The sequence below is a fragment of the Plutella xylostella genome, chromosome 2 (assembly GCF_932276165.1).
Source record: "Plutella xylostella chromosome 2, ilPluXylo3.1, whole genome shotgun sequence".
NCBI lineage: Eukaryota > Metazoa > Arthropoda > Insecta > Lepidoptera > Plutellidae > Plutella > Plutella xylostella.
This window is the reverse complement of record NC_063982.1, coordinates 2,798,716-2,821,300: the sequence shown is the minus strand read 5'-3', so window position 1 is coordinate 2,821,300 and position 22,585 is coordinate 2,798,716. Positions and strand designations below refer to the sequence as shown.

The window sequence follows — 22,585 nt, the reverse complement described above, 5'->3', positions numbered from 1 at the left end:
TTTATATTTATTATGAATTTTATGAAATAATTACATTTAATAAAGTACCTTTAAATTAAAAAGAACTAAATTCATTGGAATTATTCCCGCGTGTTTCCTTCCCGCGCACGTCGTGCAAGGTGGAAGTTGGTCATGGTCGCTCGGCAAACGGAAAGCCGCCATGATGGCTTTCTGTAAAGTACGCTCAATATGTAATGTTTCGTTATTGTTTTTCGTTAATTGTGACTGAGTGTGTGCAAAAATCAATCATGGGAACGAACTAGAGTGTGTAAAGTTTAGTTTAAGGTCCTTTGGGACCTCTTGGAGGAGCTACAAAGTGTTTTATAAGTGCATTTGTGTGTCGACGCTAGCGTGTTTTGTTCTGTCAACAAAATGTCGAAGCTATCGTTTAGGGCGAGGGCCCTGGATGCGTCGAAACCAATGCCCATATATCTCGCCGAGGAGCTTCCGGACCTCCCGGATTACTCGGCCATAAATCGGGCAGTCCCTCAGATGCCCTCTGGGATGGAAAAAGAGGAGGAATGTGTAAGTATTTTGCGCATTTAGGTTCAGTCATTAGAACTACTTTGCTGTCGGCCATTATACATTTGTGTTTCCTATTTCCACCACTAGGGGCGTCATGTACTCCGAAAGATAATTTCCAATTTTATTTTAAATTATATTTTTCGTGTGATTGCATTTTATTTCGCCGATGTGCAATATAGAGAACGATAGCAGCGAGTCTATAGAATTACTTTCAAAGACTTTTACCTAAGTGCGTCGAGCATTTTTGTTTTTCTCGCGTGGTGTTTACAGGTATTCCAAAGTTGGTTAGAATTTCTTTTAATTTTCATATAAATACGTTTATTTCGATGATTTTAAGGCTCTCATGAGTGCGTTTCTGTAATAATGTAGGTGATAATGCTTTGAAACAGCAGCCGTGAGTTTGGTTGTCGCCGGTGCGTCGATCATATGTTATTTGTTTACAAACAATACGGATGCCGGTACGCGAATGACCGGTGTAGTAGTGATCAATTTAATTATTTTTACTCATGTATATTCGTTTTATACATATATTTATACTATTATTTACTTCTAGAAAGGTGAACATTTTATGTTTCGAGTAAATTATATTGTAACATAACATGCACAGTAACTTTTTTGAAGACAAAGTTATAGTTTTAGGTACATTCGTTTTCATTGTTTTACAGACGTTCACCATCTGCCCTGAACAATCAGATGTATAGTTTACCTATCCTTGATAGAATAAATGCCTGACATACAGAATCACCTGAATGAACACTAAATCAAATAAATAATGGCTGAATCAGACACTAACTTAAAATAGTTTTGTAACTTTCCTACGGATTTGATGTTGAATCCTATATTATTTATCTTATTTATAATCCGTTTATTCTATGTTGTATAGATCTGTGTAGATATACCAGCTGTCCGATACTTATATTACAGGCTCTCTATTAGGGTTGAATGGCTGTGTGTGACATTTCCCCACATATTATATTATTTATTATTTGCTCACCAAATATACTTCATCACAAATACATAACAGCATCAATACATTCACATCTGTATTCTTATTCAAAATTTATCCACTGCATTTAGCCAGTCATGTATTATCAACATGACGGCTCACAAATGTTAATTTTAAATTAGATTAAGCCCCTGTTTCACAATGTCTGGTTAGTCGCTACCTGTCGGATAAAATACATGCTGTCACTGTCTAAAAAATAATAACAGAGAGTGACAGCATGTATTTTATCCGTCAGCTAGCCACTAACCAGACATTGTGAAACAGACCCTAAATGAGCTTGTCACCTTATTAACCTAATGAAGGTCTGGGATACACTTACCAGTCACTTAACTAATTGGATACAAGCTGCTTTTGCCATTAATGATACATGTTTTTTACTTAATTTAATTGAAAGTTTAGCATGTTTGTGAAAAGGAAAAGTTTTATGAGTTAACTTGTTTTATTTTATCTACATACATAGCTTTGTGTGTGTGTTTCTGTAAAGTTTCATCCAAGTCTGTTCTTTAGTTTTGCACTCACAATCTTTGCTTTTATAACATAATGTTATACTTATAGATATTGTAACAAATATCCCAATGCCTATCCTCCCTATTGATGATAATGAAAATGTAAGTAAGTATTCAAATACTTTAAATAACCAGTTTTTACTGCTTAGTCATTTTAGACTTTAGACTGAAAAACATTTGAATCACTGTTGATATGAAACATTGGCATAAATTAAACAGATTGTGCAATGCTTGCATCCTGCTTGTAAATAATACATACTGCACTAGTATATTATACATACAGGAATGTATTTAAAATTATTATAGCCATCCTCCTTTAGCTATAAGGGTAGCTACAATAACCACAAGTTAGTTGAATAATGTATAAATTAAATAGAGGTACTTAAATAGAGCGGTGGTAGCTCAGTCGGGTAAGCACCCGCTTCTCATGCTAGAGATGAAAATATCGTGAGGAAACCTGCATATCTAGCACATCTAGATCTGTCAACCCACCAACCCGCTGTGGACCAGCGTGGTGGGAAATGGTCCAAGCTTAGGAAGGCAGTTGACCTTGGGGATATGCACAAAGGTTCCACTCGAGAGAGCCAGGTGCAGGTACTTACACCCCCACAGAGAATAGAATAGAGGTACTTAGAATTATCGTGATGATCATTAGGATATTGCTTAGATGCTCTTAAAATCTGCAAACTGAATATAAGAGCCGTATGCCCGGTTGACAGGCCAGGTGAAAAATGCCAATGAAAGATTGTTAGTTATGTCCCTCATTGGTCCTTGAGGCCTATGTCCATCAATGGACTATTGTAAGATGAGTTGAGTACAATGAACCAAGTTTTTTTTATATTATACTAGCTGTTCCCACGCGCTTCGCTTCGCCTTAAAAAGTTTTCCCGTGGGAATTCCGGGATAAAAAGTAGCCTATGTTCTTTCCCAGGGTCTAGACCGTATGTATACCAAATTTCATTCAAATCCGTTCAGTAGTTTTGAAGTGAAAGAGTAACAGACAGACAGACAGACAGACACAGTTACTTTCGCATTTATAATATTAGTAAGGATTACATATTAAAATTAGAATAAATAAAACACATATCATTTCAGTTCTCTGATAATTATAATTTATTTATTTTAACACTTTACTGTACACATAACATAGTATAAATAATACCTACTTAATTTCTGATGCGATCCCTCAGAGGAACCTCGTAGCCCGTCAAAATTTCGTTATAATTATTCTCCGATAAACTGTACATCACGGAAAACCTATTTTATGTAGGTATAAATTGTTAACTTCGCAGTTCCAGGACCGACATTGGTTATAAGCTGGCAGCCATGTTTGCTCTGGGGTGTATTTTCCTCGTTTCAATAGCATTAAATGTAATATTTTTGCGTTCCTCATTAATAGCTTTAAAGAAGGTTTTATCTGTTCTTCACCTGTGAAATACGTTACTAAAATAGCTATGTTTGTGTAGTTATATAGTCATTCACATGTTTTTTTTGTTATTTATACCCTCCTACTGTAGAAAAGAAAATAGATAACACATTTTGGCATCAATTGGAGCACAATCTAGCAACAATGTGACTTGGTGCAGTGAATGCTCGGATTTCGTAATGCGTAGGTCTTTCACACGTGTCTAGGATATACTATGTTGCGTCTAGATTTTTACGTATACGTATACATAACATACATTCACGGGGTGACCCCGTTTACGTTACATCCGAAATTCGATATTGGCTATTATTATTATTTTGTTGTTGTACATCATATGTGTTGACGTGACACGTTTTAGATCTACGTAGTTTTTAATAAATCTGTAATAAATACATACTAATTTTATTACCCAGAGGTCCCGGGTTCGATTCCCGGGTGGGACCATCGACTTGTGTTTCTAAATTGTGGTTCTAAGTTTGGTTAGGACATAGAAGGCTGATCACCTGATGTCCGGAACAGTGAAACGATCCATGCTGTCGGATGGGCATGTAAAGCTGTCGGTCCTGCGCCTAGCTCTCTCGTCGTGTCGTGTCGGTCAATCCGTCCCATTGGGCTATGAGAGTGATGGAACAGAGAGTGCTCCTGTGTACTGCGCACACACTTGGGCACTATAATCTACTCCTGCGTAGATGGCTGATCTCAATTGAGATTGGCCGCCGTGGTCGAAATTCGGCTAGGAGGACATTATTACATTATAATTTTATTGCTCACTTTATTGCGGCACATCTGTTAAGTATTTCTAGTTAAGTGCTCTGAAATCTAGGGAATGCGGCCTGCAGCTGAATTCGACTTGGTCGACGGGCATTCCCCGTTCACTTGGTAAAACTTTCAAGATGTGACGATAATACGATCAATGTTAATTGCCTTTCCTTAACACATGTGTTATGGCTCTAAGCCTAAGACGTGCTCGGACTAAGCAAAATATTTTGTCGCACTAAATAAGTGTGTGCACTTTGCCCAGCAGCAGCTGTAGGACACTGAATTGGCTAATTAAAAAAATAGCATACTAATTACAATTAGGTACATATTTATAATATGAAATAGTTAAAACAAGTATGGTTACTTTATTTTTAGTGTGTTGCCAGAAATTCTCTCTTACAGTGTCCCACTCATGGGCAAGTTTCAGTCACTTGATATTCGAAGCCAAAGCCAATAACGAGAAGCTCCTTAACTACAGTTTAATAGGAAAAGTTGTAAGTGAAGCTAAAATAGAAAAGTGGTTTTGCAGTAGGCAGATCCGATTGAAAATTCCGCTGGCAAGTTCGCCAGTCCCTTGTCTGGAAAGCTATACTGTCTGAATACTAAATCATGGCTCTCTGTTTAACCATTAAGAACAGAATAGATTAGTTTAGTGTTGTGTGGTGGCGCTCCTTGAGAGGGGGCTATGTCCAGCAGTGGACGATTAAGCCAATGATGATGTCTCATTTGCCGTGTTCGTTTTCAGCACCGAAAGTGACTCTAAATGCTGACTAATTCCCACCGCAGGACATCTATTCTAATGCCGTGTATTTTTTTAAATTTTATGTAGCCAACTAGCCATATTTCCGTCCCACTGCTGGGTAAAATATGTGAGGACATATCACACACGGCCATCCGACCCCAAGCTAGGCAGAACCTGTGTTATGGGTATCGGACTGCTGATATATCTACACAAATACATAGATATATTAAATATAAACATCAAACAAATATCTGCCCCAGCCGGGAATCGAACCCGGGACCTTCGGCATAGCATTTAGGGCTACTAACCACTACGCCATTCGACCGTCAAAGGGTGAAGGCCTCCCCATGCTTATTCCTCATTTGTCGACCTCCTGAAGCCATTCCGGCAAAAATCTGTCCCACCATCTCCGCCTACCTCAGTTATCATTATACAACTTATTAAATCAAAGTTGAAGGCTCGACCTGCCAACGAGTGTGTGAAACATATTCATGGCCCATCTGAGTATTGATTTTCGTGAGTAAATTTTCCATGAATACCGGGAATCAGGACTATTCAGGACGCGCTCCGGCAATATTTCCTAGAACATATTTTACCTATATCACCCCACCTGGCAATTTAATAAAAGCCGGCCATGAATATTCAAGTTAATTTTGCAAAATAATATTAATTGAATTTCGCTATTTTTGAGCCCAGGCAGCAACAAGAGAATTAATTTGTTTTCAGAGTTGTAGGTATTTAGTTGTTTATTTGATCAACAGTGTTGGTAGGTACTGGTTATTAAAATCGGTGTATCCTTTCTAAAGGTATATATTCCGACTTATACTAATTACAACGAAACACAGTAGGTATATAACATATATTTTATCATACATTGCACGGCCCTGAAACCGAATTGATCTCCCTATTGAATAATATTGCTAAGCAAACTTTGAGAGAAACGACTTGATGGAATTGCTTTGCGACTCAGAGCAATTATTGGCCCCGGGCTCTTAGGTTTGAATTGGAACAAATTTATATATGACTAGCTGTTCCCGCGAGCTTCGCTTCTTATAAAGTTTTCCCGCGGGAATTCCGGGATAGAAAGTGCCTAAGTTCTTTGTCAGGGTTTAGACCATATGTATACCAAATTTCATTCAAATCCGTCCAGTAGTTTTGGCGTGAAAGACAGTTACTTTCGCATTTATAATATTAGTTAGGATTAGCATAGAGTAGGAATGGTTATAATTAGAATGTGTTAAAGACCCTTCGTTTCGATACATTGATTTTATTTATTTTGTACATGATTACAACTATCGCAAGCAGGTATTAATCAATTCAGAAATAAATTAAATTTAATTAAATTAAAGAAGATATCTGAAATATCTATATGTTTTAACTTAATTTAGGCCACCACGGTGAAAAACCCTAGTCTAGATCTTATGTTTTCACCGGCACTATGAAAATAATTTCCATAAGTGATAAATAGCCTGATTTTTAGGAATCCGTCTAGAGTTGCACGATAACGTCGTTATCGGTCAACTCTTTCTAAATTAGATTTGGCTGAGTAAGTGGTTGCCAAGTCGGTCTGCGCTATCAGAAGCATCACACTAAATATTATAAAGGTGAACATTTTTGAAAAAAAATGTGATTGTAACAGACACTATATGTGTGCAATTTGTGTGGAAAAATGCACGATTAAGACGAGAAATAAATCTACAAAGATTCCATCTGTAACTTCCACATAAAAATTTATTCGGAGTAGCACAAAGGTTTTTTTCCTTTACACAAAAGCAGCTTTTACGTTAGAGTAAAACACAAATAGTTGCGTGGTAACTGTGAAATCCACTGGGTCTGATATCTTCCCGTTATTCCGTTATTAGGATTGATAGCAAACGGTTTGTTGTCGTATTCCTTTATATTCTTAACCTTATTTTATATTCCAAACGATTCTCTCACTAATCCCTCTGCGAATTGAGTAAGTCTGGAAAAGTACTGAGAATGTTGTTTGTCGCTCAGTCCTTTATACTAATTTCGCCGTTTCTACGACGGCTAAACATCGTCTGTGCTAAATAATTTAGATTTATCTATTTTTATTCTTTCTGTCATAGAGAGAAGGGCAGTAATCACTTCAACAATCTAGGCTTTATTATTTAAGCCACAATTTTAAACTGATCACCTAATATACATCCACACTCGCGACTCGGGAGCAATGAATGAATGAAGTTCCACTCACAAAATGCCGACACCAAACAGAGTTTTTCAAAACATTTAATTTGTACACAATACGTTTTCAGTTGGTAATATTATGTGCTTTAAATGTATTTCAATATAGCAGTCGTCAGGTGCTCACTGGAACTTTTTCATTGCTCGCGAGTGTAATCTTCTTGTTTGTGGCTCTTCAGGGCGAAATTCCTGTAGTCCATCCAATTGCAAAATGACCTTTATACTTAATGGCATTAGACTTAATATCGTTAATTGACCAATCATTTCACGCTCTAGACGTTTCAGAATTCACTGTATATAATCTGTAACATGATGCCAAAGCCCTTAGGTTGAAATTGTATTTCCTCTTTATCGCTAGCAAAAACTGGCTTGTACAGTGTACAGGCGACTTCAAGTGGCCTTCAGACGGTCTGTCTCGCAAGTTTTTCTACGTATTTCAGTGCCAAACTGTACTTACGTACTAGGCTACTGCTAGGATTTGTAGTCTAATGATTTAAGTTTCTGTCGTTTCAAGAAATGGCCGGCCTCGTTGAAAAGGACAGATGGGAAAAACATTATTTGTTTTAAATTGAAATTAAGTAATTAATTACAGTACCTACATCCTACTACCAAATTCTCTCTTATATTTCGTATCTAATACACACGTAAATATTCTAATTTGCTTGCGCTCATGTGAAAGGTCGCATTAGCGACACTCAAGCTTTTTATTAGTCTTATTCTACAACGCTTAGTCCTAAAAAATCCAACTTAGGTTGAAATCCAACTTCCTTTGAAAAGCCTGCAATCTAATCATACACAGAACACTACTTATACAATGTACACAGTTTATTGCGCTCCAAAACGGATGAACAGCTGACACAACCTTTTATCGCGAATGTGCGCCGCGCGTGAGTCACTCCGGTCACGCGGCCGGTGGCGTGGAGTCGCCGGCCGCGGAACAATCATTTTATTAGCCGCACAGAATAGTACACAGGAGGATAACTCCATAATGACAAAAACGAACGAGATCAAGATTTCGTTAAGCCGACTGAACGACAATTCTTGTTCGTTCGTTCGTCAATTTAGAGAGTGACCCTCTAGTACAGTAAAGGGCAGAAAGACCTGACCCCTCTCAGAAACATTGTTACTAAGAGAGGGGGGTCAGGTTTCTCTGCACCTGACCGTACCATGACCCGGAATATAATCGAATTTACTTATTAGGAAACATCTAAACATAACATATGTCCCACAAGGCAAGAGAGTCTGATGAAGCTAATGCAGACGATACAACAAGGGTACAGTTGTTTTTAATAAAATGTTAGCGATTTGCCAAAATGAACGTCGGAATAACAATTTCAAAATATTTGCTTATATCAGTAAGAGGCCATGGGCTGTGTTGTGTTTGATTTGCGCTACCATAGAGCAATTATCGACACAGAATAGACAAGTCACTCCGCGGTGATTCGTCACTGCCTACAATGGGGTGTAATCCGCGCTCTCGCAGCCCACTGAATGGAGCAAATTACGTATTGTCTATGACGGTAATGGGATTATAGGTTTTCGTTCAAATCATTGAGTGATGTTTGTTTACCTTGTTTCGTTATCTGATATGTATTAGATGATAAAGTATCTATAATTATTATCATAAATAAAGTGTATATTGAAACGCGGTACACACTAAACAGGACAAAAACTACTTTTATTCAACGAAATTTGAAAATTCGCAAAAATATATTTGATTCTCGTGTATTGATGTGTTGGTCACGTAGCTTTTTGTAAAAAAGTTTATTTTTTATTTTTTCGAATTTCCAAACGCTTTTTCGAACAACCCCCTGAGTCACCTGCTTTCGGCTCACCACTTTTGCAACACCCTGTATGTACGGTGGCCTGCGCCTAAAAGTATACATGCGGAGTTTTTAAAATAGCGATCTCAAGCTCATATGCAGCTCAAGCACATCCACATAAACACCACTGATAAACACATCACACACAACACGTCCCCGGATTTATAACAGATGTAGCTGGTCCCTTCATCATCAGGGATCGCTATTTTAAAAATTCCGCCTGCATACTTTTAGGCGCAGGCCACCGTACATAATGTTCTACAGTACAGTACAATACTAGTGAATAATACAAAGGGGGTTTCCCAAATACCTACTTACTGTTCGAAGTATGACGTGGCGCTCGGCCTTTTCAGAAGTTCAGCCATTGCTTTCGTATTAGTGCCCGTAACATAGTAAATTAAATCTTACTGCGGTCATAATATAAACTGTTTTCGTTTAATTTACTTTCTTACCGTTCTAAGGGCCAGTCTTTGTGATGTAAGAAAAGTAATGCTTTTTGTATGTTTTTTGCGACGAAAGTCTGAATTGGTATTCGAGGGGTGCTCTAGGGGTCTTTGTACAGAATCTATTTATGTATCTCATGGTTGATTTATACTGCGGCTTTCTATTATTGGCTATCTGTTTGTGAGATGAGAAATGGAGGGAAAAGTAAGTAAGTAAATAATTAATTTTAATATTTACTTATTTATTTATATTTACAAAAAGGGTATACTAAGCCGAAACCTACATTACGAGGATTAAAAGTTACTATAACTATCGTTGAGGTTTGTGCAGGTATACTTACTCTAGAATAACAGGAAAATAATTATTCCATATAGTATCTTATAATAATTTTCATGGAGCTTTAACTGTTATGGTGTGTAGAATTGCTGCTCCAAGTATATAGTTTTCTACCTTGTTACATAATTAGCTCCATATTTATTTCTTATCAGACGGCCTAACGAGTATACATTCGACTTAATTATTATTAATTCACTCATAATGAATCATCATTAAAGACACTGAGGTAAGGCTGCTTACTTGTATCACGATCACGAAAACCAAGGAATAGCATGATACGTGTTTTATTTCAAGCCAACTAGCCCTTTATAACACAGCAAAGAGATTGCGTGACTAAGCTGAATCGGAACCCTAATTTACTCTTAAACTGTGGGGCAATGGCATTATATTAAGACAGGTTAAGCAACTCGTGACACGGTCGCACCATGGATGGGTTGATGAAGAAAAGTATATCATAAAATTTATTAGAATTATTATAGGTAAGACGTCTTATAGGTAATTACTTATTTATTTATTTATTGAATTATAGGTAAGAATTAATACATATAAAAACACAATAATCCTCGCAGGATTGTGCGCAGCACCTTCATTCTGCGTTATAATTATTAACATAACTTATTATAATAAAAATAAATATAAACAAATAACAACTTGTATCTATTAGTAGGTAGGTATCTATTTGAAAGTGAGTATAACATATGATTTTAATACTTATTTGTAGGTATCTAAATATAAAAATGCCTAATGCCAAGTTTAGGGTAAAAATAAACATGTTTCTCCTCAGCACAGCCTAGTAAAAGCATGTTATCTTAAAGAACGGTAAAATATTAAAATTAAAACACATTACACAAATGGGTGCTAAAAGTGCTGTTAAAAAATGCTTTAAATTAAACAAATGGTGCAAACAAAGTTTTGGACAGTAATTTTAAAATTGAAATTAAAGTGCAGTCGCGTTGGCGGCTCGCCAATCCGTTCCTGGGGGGTTACTATAGAAATCTAACGAACGAACGAACGTGAGCTGTCATGCAATCGGTACGCTTAATACAACGAGACAGACACGTAGTTGGTGGTGGAAGCTTAACTGCTGTAACGTAACATGTAATGCAACACGCATAGACACGAATCCCATAGTTGATATGCTCTGTTCATGCGCGTATTTTGCACGGTTCATGCGCGCAAGGCGTTTACACTATGAGAATTCTTCCATTACGTCTTACGCTACATGGCCCGCCTAAAAACAAAGTTCCTAACCACGTCTCTTGTTCATGTTTTTCGTTTTTATAGTGACCCCCCTGACATAACATAACCGTCAATTGATAGGTGTTATCTAATGTAGCGTTAGACGACGACAAGAAATAACTAAGGTATTTCGTAATCTCAATATTGTCATACGATGTCTAGTCATTATACTGATTGAGTACCTAATCTCATGGCAATCGTATATTAATCAGTTGATCGCTGTTTAAGTGATTACGACGCTACTAGATTTTCAACCGGAAACCTGCACATGTAGATGTGTGAACCTACCAACCTGCTATGGACCAGCGTGGTGGGGTAATGGTCCAAGCTTAGGATGGGAGTTTAAGACTTAGGGATGCACAAAATTTCCACTCGAGAGAGCTAGCTTCAAGGCTTCAAGTGCAACTCACACGTCATACAAAATAGTATGTAACTCAGAAGATTAGGCCCGATTATCTGTCGTACCATAACCATAACCCTCCAGTGGATAAAAGGGCACAGCGGGTCGCTGGGGAACGACGCTGCTGATGAACTTGCACGAAAGGGATCTGACACTGCACCAATAGGCCCAGAGCCGATAGTACCGATCCCTTTCAACCAAATTCGCTCTTGGTTGCGTTCCCGAACGACAGAATGCCACACCAATCTCTGGAGTAACAGTGCCGAGTGCAAACAAACAAAAGCTTTTGTACCACTAATTAATACTAAACTAACACGCAAATTATTATGCTTGGACAGAGCAAACTTACGTGTCGTGATAAGTACCATAACAGGCCACTGCCGGTTAAATAAACACCTATATCGCATGAAAATCTCCACCACTCCTCTTTGCAGAAGTTGCATGGAGGAAGATGAAACAGCTTCCCATGTCTTGTTACATTGCAAAGGCGTGGAGTCACTACGATCAAAAATCCTCGGATCTCCGGGGTCCCTCCGGGAAGTCATGAGCAACCTAGGTCGTCTACTGGCTTTCTGGCGTGAGCTTGGGTGGCTTAATAGCTAGTCACCCCATAGGTATTTCACGCATAATGGCCCACCTTGGAGGCTAAATGCGGAAAATCAGCTCGCCATGATAGATAGATAGATATCTGTCGTACGTAGTAAGGGGCAGAGAAACCTGACCCCCCTCAGAAGCATTGTTACTATAAGAGGGGGATCAGGTTTCTCTGCACCTGACCGTACAAAAAAGTTCGTACCTACCCTTTCGTTCACTTTATAGAAATGCAGAAAATGTAGTTATTTCAATAATTAAAGTGGAAAACTCTCTGTCAACAACATAAAGTTATCCATAGTTCATATAAATAAATGTTACATTTCAATAAACTACTAAATACTGTTTGTTTGGAAGCAAAGCAGTTCAGCCGTCGGAAGGGCGTCCCACTCTCAGGAAACATGACACACACCCACACATTGCTGACACGAGCATTATGAACTTTCAATGTTAGGTATTTTAGGTATCACATCACGACCCATTACGTCCCCACTGCTGGGGCACGGGTCTCTTACAATGAAGGAAGGGTTTTAGGCCTAGTCCACCACGCTGGCTAGTGCGGGTTGGTGGACCCCAACACAAGCAGGCTTGTGCTGAGAGAGTTTTCTGGTAGTAAAGTGGGCAACCCGACTGTCAGATGTTTTCAAGCCGCCCGAAGGCCTCTGACTAGGCTTAACGATTTAGGTATATGAAATTTAATATAATGTTATAACAATAATTTTAATGAAACTAGTCCTTGAAGTAGTAAATTCTGAAAGTAAAATGGCATTCGCCTCTTTCACAATTCATGTTTTATAAATAACCTTATATCAAAGTTGTAAAGCTTGTCTAAATATACACAGGCAGTTTGATAAATTATGAATAATGTTACGTAATACGCGTGTGTCGTTTATGATAGAATGTTGCAATACGATACACGTGCCCAAATGTAATAAGACCCCTCTTTTTCCGTCGGGGGTTAAAATAGCAAGGAAATCGCATTGAATCGACCGATATTGTGTAATAAAAGGTTACTGGATAGATTCTCATCAAAATGTTTTTTTATTTATCTTTCCATTCGGCAAGCATAGTTTCAGTAAAAAAATATGGTTAAATGTGTGGTTTATTCCCAACCAAAACAGAAATATTAGTTAGGTACTGCCTAGAGAATAGTTACATTATTTATTTTGTTTACGTATAGATGTGTTTTTGTTCCCTATCCATAATTATGTATTTATAGTAATGGTAAATACAAAGTGTGTAGCGAGCTAGTATGTCCGTAATTTCTCGGAAGCAATACTGGGGAATCCAAGGCTTAGCGCCGCGCTCTTGAGACAGTAGAGTTATGAGATTAAACACGAGAGGGAAGCTTTAATCAGTCCTAGTATTTTCATTTACATCATTTTATTTATTTAGGTAGGTCAAAATTACATAAAAACACGTTGTGTTTCCAACTAAAAACAAAATAACAAGTATTATACACAAGTACTTTACGTATTACACATAGAAAAGCTTTGTACATATAACTAAACCTTTTCGTAGTTATTATTAGACCCACCTCCACAACATTGGGCCTGAAATGTACGGATACCTATTCCGGCAAATATTATCAAAATTATATTCAAATGTCTCATCCATACTTATTTGTTTACTCTAGTGCTAGTTACGTCAGCGATATATGGAATCGTCCATCGCAGTTATAAATGATTCTTTCTGTAATACGACATTGCGGTAACTTAACAGTATATGCCAATGTTTTCATTTGTATTATCTAACCATTTTAAACTAACAAATTCGTGTTAAGAATTTTATAACGATAGTTATTTTTTCCTTGCCAATGTAGCTTGTTTATAACACAAATAAAATATTCATTAACAAACAAACATCCAATACAGAAGTTATCAGCTTCTCTCAAAACGCCAAAAGAATGTCCACCCATCCGCACCCGTCTTAATTAATCTGATCAGAAACTATAATTATATTATAAAATTTATAAATAACAGTGAACATAAACCCCTGAGCGTTTTATTCGCTACTGTTCATGACATATCCAATACGGATTTACGTAAAACCGAACCGTCAGCGGCACAACAGACGACTGTAGGCCTTAACACTTTAGGCGAGAGTGGGTAATCGCAGAGCATCGTGCCAGACCATTAGTGAGGCGTGACGTCACACTCCCATGGCGACTTGAGCCAAGCGATGCAATCTGTCGGGTTTACGGCCAAGTCTGCGTTTTACGTCTAGCTAGAGGTTTGGAGCGGGGTTTTTTTTCGAATTTGGTTACATAGTAGGCGGTTCGCAACAGAAACCTAGGTAACGAGTCGATTACACCTAACGAATACAGTGGCGAGTCAGTGTCCTCGGCCGAGCACTCGGTCAATTGCTGGCCGTTCATTGGTCGAGGATCGGCCGAGGATACTGACTCGGCACTCTACTCGTTAGGTGTAATCGACCCTTTAGGCTTTTAAGCTACTAACGTACACCAATTTGTTTACACAATACAAATTCTTGATTTCAGTAATCTTGAATTTTTGCGGAACCCTTGAGGGCCTCACACGCGCGAATACTAAAAAAAATGAATTACACGACATGAAAAGAAACAAATGACTTAATAGATTTTTTATGTATTTTACCATTACGATACTTATAGGTACTTTCAATTTTAATAATACACAATGAATTTACTAACAAAGAAATAAAGGCCTTTGTCTGTCAATCTTTTTGCGTGGCTTCTATCTCCCGCCATCCCTCTTTATTGATACCAGCTGGAAGGTTTCATGGCATTGTAGACACAAAAAACATAATGAAATTGTAATTCACTTTAATATATCTGTCGCGAAAATTCGAATTTTCTAGTGTTCACGGCCTATAAAACTTAAATATGTGTAGTGCTGCCAAAAACCTTGTGTATCTGTGAAATACCGTGTCAAACTCCTGTTAAACATGGTTTATAACTTAAGTGCCAATTTCTCCATTCTCAGTTAGAGCATAACCAGGAAGTAGTGGTTAACTTTTGACACATCTGTCATGAATTTTATATGGAGATGACGTTTAATTTATAAATCAATCCCTGTCGGTTAGATGGAGAAATTGGCACTAAGCCAGTGTTTTTTCATCTGTATGTTAGCAAATACACTCACGAGCAATGAAAAAGTCCCAGTGAGAAAATCACCAAATTAATCCTAAAGGGAAAAGGCTACGTTAATGATGCCGTCTGCAATATTGAAGTACCTACATTTAACATGACATCAGAATATTACCAACATAATACGTAAGTATGGTATTAAAAATTGAGGCCATTTACAGTCGGCATTGGTGGAGTGGGACTTTTTCATTGCTCACAAGTGTAGAATGAAGAATTTGCAGTCTTCGTACTCTAGCTCCACCGTAGTAACCAGGTTATACCAGCATGTGCACACTATATATCTACAAGCTTTATTACATACATGGGAACGCTCTTCCCTTAACCCCATCTACGGGGAATCTACATTTCCTCCTGTTTATCGCAGCAAACTAGATTACTCGTGAAAACGACAGTGTTACATACAAGCCAATTTTCGACCGTAACTCCAGTTTGTATAGTTGTGGTTTGTTTGAAGGCTCTGCAGGAGCAGCTATTCGATTGTAGCCAGGGAAACCCTGTGTCCTAGTATGTTATTTTGAGGAAAATAGCCGGGGATTCCCGATACAGTATGGTATCGTGACTTTCACACCCTTCTGTGGTCGTTTCACTGTATGCACCCTTTAGCCAAGAGTTTTTTTTGATATTACCACTCTTTGCCGGTCGAACTATTCCCTAATAACCTATGTACCGTGCATAATGTACGAAATAAATCCGTTTAAAATAGCCAGTAAGAGAAACTTGATAATAAGGAAAATAATTTGAGGAATAAAGGAGTTTCAAAAATATTTCTACTTCTTTACACTGGCTATCTTGAGAGTGTACAAGTCAGATACCAGTTTATCTAGTTTTTTGGGATACAACCTTTATTTGCAGCCATCGTAGCCTTATTTGGTATCCTATTCCATGAAACATGTTATGGTAATAGAAATAAATACAATAATATAAAAAATATGTGTGCGACTTCAGAACTCCATAAAACTACATTATTAAATTCAAGCTTTTAGAAAGACCGCATAGCGTAGTGGTTAGCAACACGACGACCGAATGGTGTAGTGGTTAGTGACCCTGACTGCTATGCCGAAGGTTCCGGTTCGATTCACGGCCGGGGCAGATAGAGTATTTGTTGGTTGTAGAGCATCCTGACTGCGTCAGCGATATGGAAAACAAAGTTTTGGATCTCTACTGCGCTAGCGACTCTCTAGTTCTATGAAACTTACCTACCGTTTGTATAAAAAAACTTTTTGCCAAGCTTGAGAAGACCTCTAGGAAACTTTGTGCTAACACCTGCTTAGCATTTGTTATAGTCCGAGAATAATGTTGAATTAAATATGAAATACAAACAACCGCGGGTCAAGTGCCTGTTTCACCACATCTAAAAGATGGAGATAAAAGTTATCTGTGCGCAGTGTATTTTAATATCATTTTTATCCTACCAGTTAACCTATATCTAGACGTTGTGAAACAGTATCCTAAGGTAGGTAGGTAGGTACTTTAATTTAAATGGGAGGTTTTCTACGTCGCGCCATAAAACATACTTTAAGTTTCATTCGTGTCGAAAATTACAAGCCTATAGCCATAAAAAACCTCATAGCGACCAATTCCAGAGTTTAATAAAAGTTTCCCCACCCAAGATTCGAAATAAAAGTGAAGCGCTTTTACTGCTTTCAATTGTCAACCACCGTGCGATTTTCATCGCTCGGCCACTTGAGTTAAGAGCTCTTTAGATTCGATGGAATGTAACATGGTTTTTCTCGAATTATACTTAGGCCATCCTTGTCACCCATAACCTTCCTATGTAATGTAAAATTTCATGACCTCCATTGGAAGAAAATTATTCTCATGATTGACCCTTTAGAAAGCCCCGTAAAATTATATTTCGCCTTACCGTTATTTTTTGCCACAGCTGGCGCGAAAATATCTATACTTATCACGTTCAGTGAAAAAACCCTATTTTCAATATTTTAAAGGTCTTTCCCTCCATGTAGCATCGGCGTAGGACACCCTGTATAAGTGAATTCAATAGGCATCCGTGTGAACGATAGTTAAATTGCAAATATCGGACGAGAGTGCTTGAGAAATGCTTTGTATTTTGTATTCTACAAGTTGCCAGACCGTCCGCGTCCTCTAAAGACAAGGCGTTGATTTATTGCAATCCAAACATATTGGGTATCAGTAAATTCACACCAACTCATAGCAAATTTAGATATAAACATTAATATATATATATACATATTTATTTTAACAAAAAGACGTGGGTGGGGTATTTCCTAAACTAGGATGACTTCTTAATTTCACCGATTGGTTCTTAAATTCATACAGCTTGTTTCAAAATAACTAATTCATATACCTATTTCTGATTCAATAGATTTCAAGAAACTGAAAATATAACTAAAAAAGACCATAACATAACAAACCGTAGAGCGATTTCATTCCTATCTCATGTTGATGTATGATAGCCTAGATAAATTTTCATATGGAACACAAGTCGTACCATTCCTTCTACGTAATAAAATAATACACGTTTCGAAACACTATTTTTTGTATGCCTGTTGAGTTGATAAAACTTCAGCTATTTTATAAAATACGTTATCTCTTTACCATTGCAAACGAATGCTGTATCAACAGTCTAAGTGAAATTTACTAAGCCTTTAACAGCTTAGAAATGAGGTAGCGCGGCAGGTCACTACTGCTCCTGAAAGATGTTAAATTTTAAACTTTACTGCTATAATAATAAGGACTTGAATCGTCGGAACCGTGTCGGTGGTCTTCTACTAACACGGAATATTGAAGCGAAACTCCAGCTCAAAGGCAGAATAGTGTAGGTTGATCGAGATGAAAAATACTCCTTCATAGTATAGGGTTTTAGCGAGGCAATATACATTATATAAGTGGTAATGTATCATATCATATCATAGATAGATAGATAGATAGATAATTCTTTATTGCACACAAACACAGAAATTACATGAGGAAATACACAACATAGATGGTACAATTGGCGGCCTTATTACTAAGAATAATTTCTTCCAGACTACCTCGGAGGAGAGAAATTATACATCATACTTGATTCTAAGATTTTTAAAGGGTAAAAATTTGCGTTTATGTTTGTAACGAACAAACTGAAAAACGACAGAACAGTTTTTTTTTTATATGATCTATGATCCTATAGTACGGTAATCTCAGATCCTAGAAAAGGGAGTAGAACAAGATTTTCAGAGATGCTAATTTTAAGAATTCAATCAAGTACTTTTCTTAGGGGACCTAACAACAAAATTACACTAAAATTAAAAAGTCGTAGACATACCTACATGCTCATGATGTGGAATGAATAAAAATGCTGGAGTATTAGTTGTGTATACTGTATACGAAGGCGTTTTGCTAGCGCGTAGCGTACTACACTCAAGGTCAGACGCACAAGTTCATTCTCCGGAGAATTTGAATAATCGTAAAAATAAACTGTTCAGTGTTCGCTGCGAGAGGTACCTTGGAGGGTTCCGTAATCGTACGTTATTATTATTATTATTGGTCTCATCCTGTTAGTGCTCAAAGAAAGTAGATTTTTCAGTATGTTAGTCCCGTTTCTGGATGAAGCTATATAATTTATATATCTTTATAGTAATTGTTTATTCTGTTGTTTTATTTATTTTGTCTAGTAATATACCTTGACACCACAACTCCCATAAATTATCGAAATTGTGTCCTCCATCCAGATGTTGTCTGGTAGAGATTGATTTTAGCAATAAGGTTTTTTTTGTACTGTTTTATTTCTGAGTTGTCATCCTGTAATATTTAATTTCATGGTACAAAATAAAGAGTATTCTAATCTGTTTGTACCCTTTATACTAATATGCCCATTTATGCCCATGTATTTATTAAGTAATTGGTTTATATTGTGTGCGTATCATAATATCTTGGTTTTAAAAAGGCTACCATCCTATCACGATCCCATACTGACCTGGTTGGTATACGGGCGGGAGTGGTCTGTCTATCTTCCAGTAAAGGTTTTATCCCTTGAGGCCTATATGGAGTTAATAGGACGTTTATCAAACAGACACATAATGTGGGTAGAAAGTTCTGTTGCCATTTGCCTTATAAGGAAGTTTGGACTGCTCCTTCTGTCCCCTATTCAATCTCATGACGAGTTGAGTACCTGTTAGGTAATAAAATAAGTACCCAAAACTTTCCATCACAGAATATAATTGAACTTGTCTATTTAGGATTTTAATATTAAATTTCGCTGAATGGGTTGTTAGCATTTTGTTGGCTGTAGGCTGTAAGTACCTACCTATTGATGAACCTATTAGCAATTCTGAAGTGTTTTTTTTGCTATGTCTAAGCAAAGATCCCAAATCTGTTCATACGGGTTTTCTGTTATTCATAATATTGTCCAGGGAGACATAAAAAGAAGATAAAAGGGACCCTCTTATCTAAAACGTTTTATATTCGTTCTTATTTGACTTTTATTGATTCCAGTAATTAATTTAGGGATGGCCAACAAAATCCTGCCAACGAAAAGATATTACTATGAAATACAACTATGTAATAACAAAAACAATTCTAATTAAATGGATCACATTGTTTAACATTATACAGTTATAATTTCCCACCCGGTACAGTAACTATTAAAACTTGTGTATCGCATACTCTCCTATTTATTTATGTTATATCTGTTGTGTGTTTTGTTTAGTAACACAATTTAAGTACTATTTTTACTAACAAATATGGGTTCTTTATATGAGGACTATTTTTACTAACAAATATGGGTTCTTTATATGAATATGCCGAAAATAAATTTAAACTCTGCATAACATTAGCAAACCAGCAATTTACTCTCAAGAAAGTATATAGCGAAATAAAAGCGTGGAATATAAACAAAGTAATAAAATATACTACATTTAGGACCACTAACAGTTTGGTTATTGTCACATTTGACGCAGCTTTTAGCAATATGGGTTTTATAAAAGCTCAGAGTGCACACGACACGGTAAATTCGATGCAGAACTGGGGGGTCACTCTAAATAACGAAAAACTAGGTCTCGGAGCGCTGCTGCGCGCCACGACTGTTATCTCGTTGTATTCAACGTGCCGATTGCACGACAGCTCTCGTTCGGTCGTATAGAGTAACCCCTCAGGGTAGGGGATGGAATGGGAATACATTTTCAAATCAAATATAGGTAGTACACTCTATCGACTCTGTGGGCGGATTAAAAAAAAAATGTTTTTGTAGGGGCCGATGCGAGGTACCCGTCGACTCCAATCAGTAAAGTCAGTGAGGAGTTTAGTTCACAAAATATATTAAATAAGTATTACAGAAAGATGGACTGTAATGGTTCAGTTGTAAGTGACGACTGATCTAACTATGTAAGATCTAGGTTAAGTAAACTGCTGCGTAAGACAACATAACTCTAGGTATGTGAAAAGGCTGTAGCCTGTACAGTTTTTTTTCTGAATGATATCTATTTTGGCGTTGAATGATCCTATAATTCAATTTCTGTGGGAAAGTTTGGATAACAATAGCTTAAAGCTTGGTTAAAGCTTAGATGGTGGTTCTGTCTAACGTCTTATCTTGAAGTCATTCTCTTGTAACGAAATATGCCCTACATATTAAATTACGCAGTAGGTATCATCTCAAGGAATGTAGAGACGCCTAACAAGGAAAGAAACCGAAGAAGAGTTCACTGAGGCATCGGGTTCAAGTCGATCCTATGTATATGTATCTTTATGTACTATATCTTTGTGTAAGATTCCGAATATACAGTGTTGGCAACACCAAAACAAATGTATATTTTTAATATGTATTTTTTCGTCTGGCAACTCTCACTCTCTCTCTACCCACCTACCTACGTGTGTTCATTGTTATCGTCTAATAATTCATTAAAAGTGCAGTTAAAACATATAATCAGCGTTTATAATCAAGCGATACAGTCCCGCTTCGCTTCATACAGTGTGATGGGTAAGTCGATATATTCCTAAATGCATAAGACATTTCCAGTTGATTAAACCCTATAATGATTTATTTCTCCCAAACCGAAACATTACTGAGAGAGTTTTTTATTATAGTTGGAATACATGGATTTAGCAATCACCCTGTATATAACATCTACTATTGTATGACCCACCCTGACTCGATAAACGTAGAAACACGATACACACTTACCGTTTGTGGTGACTGCGGTTCAAGAGAATGTGGATACGATACACTTCTTATCTTCGAATTCTGAAACTTTATTTAAGACGACCGAATGGTGTATATTTTAAGTGCCCTTGTCTGCTATGCTGAAGGACCCAAGGGTTTGATATTTCTCAAAAACTGATATAATTAATACTCTGGTCTCGGCCTTGGGTGTTAAAATTAATTAATACAGAGTGTTGCAAAAATATGTTTCTATATGTATCTGTATAGATAATATATCGGCACTCCCATATTACAGGTTCTGCCTAGTTTGGGGTCCGATGGGCGTGTGTGAGATGTCCTCACACAATATTATTATTATTTATTTGCTCTAAGTCTTCCCGAGTACAGCTGGAAGAAAGGCGTGTTTTGAAACTATACAAGGCCAGAACGCACCCATAGTGTACTAGCACTGTATAGTTTCAAGTGAAAAAAAATATTATTTGACTTGAAAATATACACGATTTGTGCGTACTAATCGCGTATACTTTCAAGTTGAGAATTACTGAATCGTTCTTGAAAATATACATTGCTATTACGCACATTGCTTTATTCGCGTACTTGTCGCATATAATTTGTACCTACATGCTGATTCTGATTTGCTTAACTATTTCGGTAAATGTACATGACTACAATTTACTTTATCTGCCTGTCATACTTATAGAATGTTAATAAATAAAGTTAAACACATTTTTTATATGAATTAATAGTAATACACTCACGAGCAATGAAAAAGTTCCAGTGACAATAGCTCGTCGGCAATATTAAAATACATTTAACAGCGCATCAAAATATTATTATAACCAACTAAAAACGTACATTTTGATCAAATTCTAAATTAAATGTTTTAAAAAATTGGGGTTGGTGTTGACTTTTTGCTACTTGGACTTATTTATTGCTCGTGATTGTAGTAGGTATTACCCTATTACAAACCTATTTTTATCAAGTTTTGAATTCACCGTAATTGTCTTTTATGAATTGTTCTACACCCTCTTCTCTTTTAATATTTACAACAGTTCTACAGTTTAATTTAAATCAATTTACTTTTTAACTGTACGATGTAAACAAAAAACGCGTTAAGAAAACAATGCCAAGTGCGGAATAATGATGCAATGTTTAGAAAGCAATAGACTAATTACTATTTCGCATGAAAGAAAGAGAGAGCAACAATTCAAAAGGGCTACCTGGTAACTAATCATGTATAGTTTCAAGAGCTCGCATTGCCGCTTGGCACTTGAAAATATACACGATTAGTACGCAGTGGTAACTGCTACAGTATATTTTCAAGCCATAATTTTGGCCCAA

The 22,585-nt window shown here is 36.9% G+C and overlaps 1 protein-coding gene across 1 annotated transcript in view; it reads left to right on the top strand.

Annotated features, from left to right (window-relative positions):
• The first annotated feature begins 94 nt into the window (after window positions 1-94).
• Window positions 95-22,585, top strand: part of LOC105390484 — a 58,577-nt gene continuing 36,086 nt past the window's right edge. Inside the window, exon 1 of the mRNA XM_048631657.1 lies at window positions 95-525. Coding sequence (XP_048487614.1) covers window positions 373-525 — 153 coding nt within the window. The 5' untranslated portion in view covers window positions 95-372. The remainder of the gene's footprint in view (window positions 526-22,585) is intronic.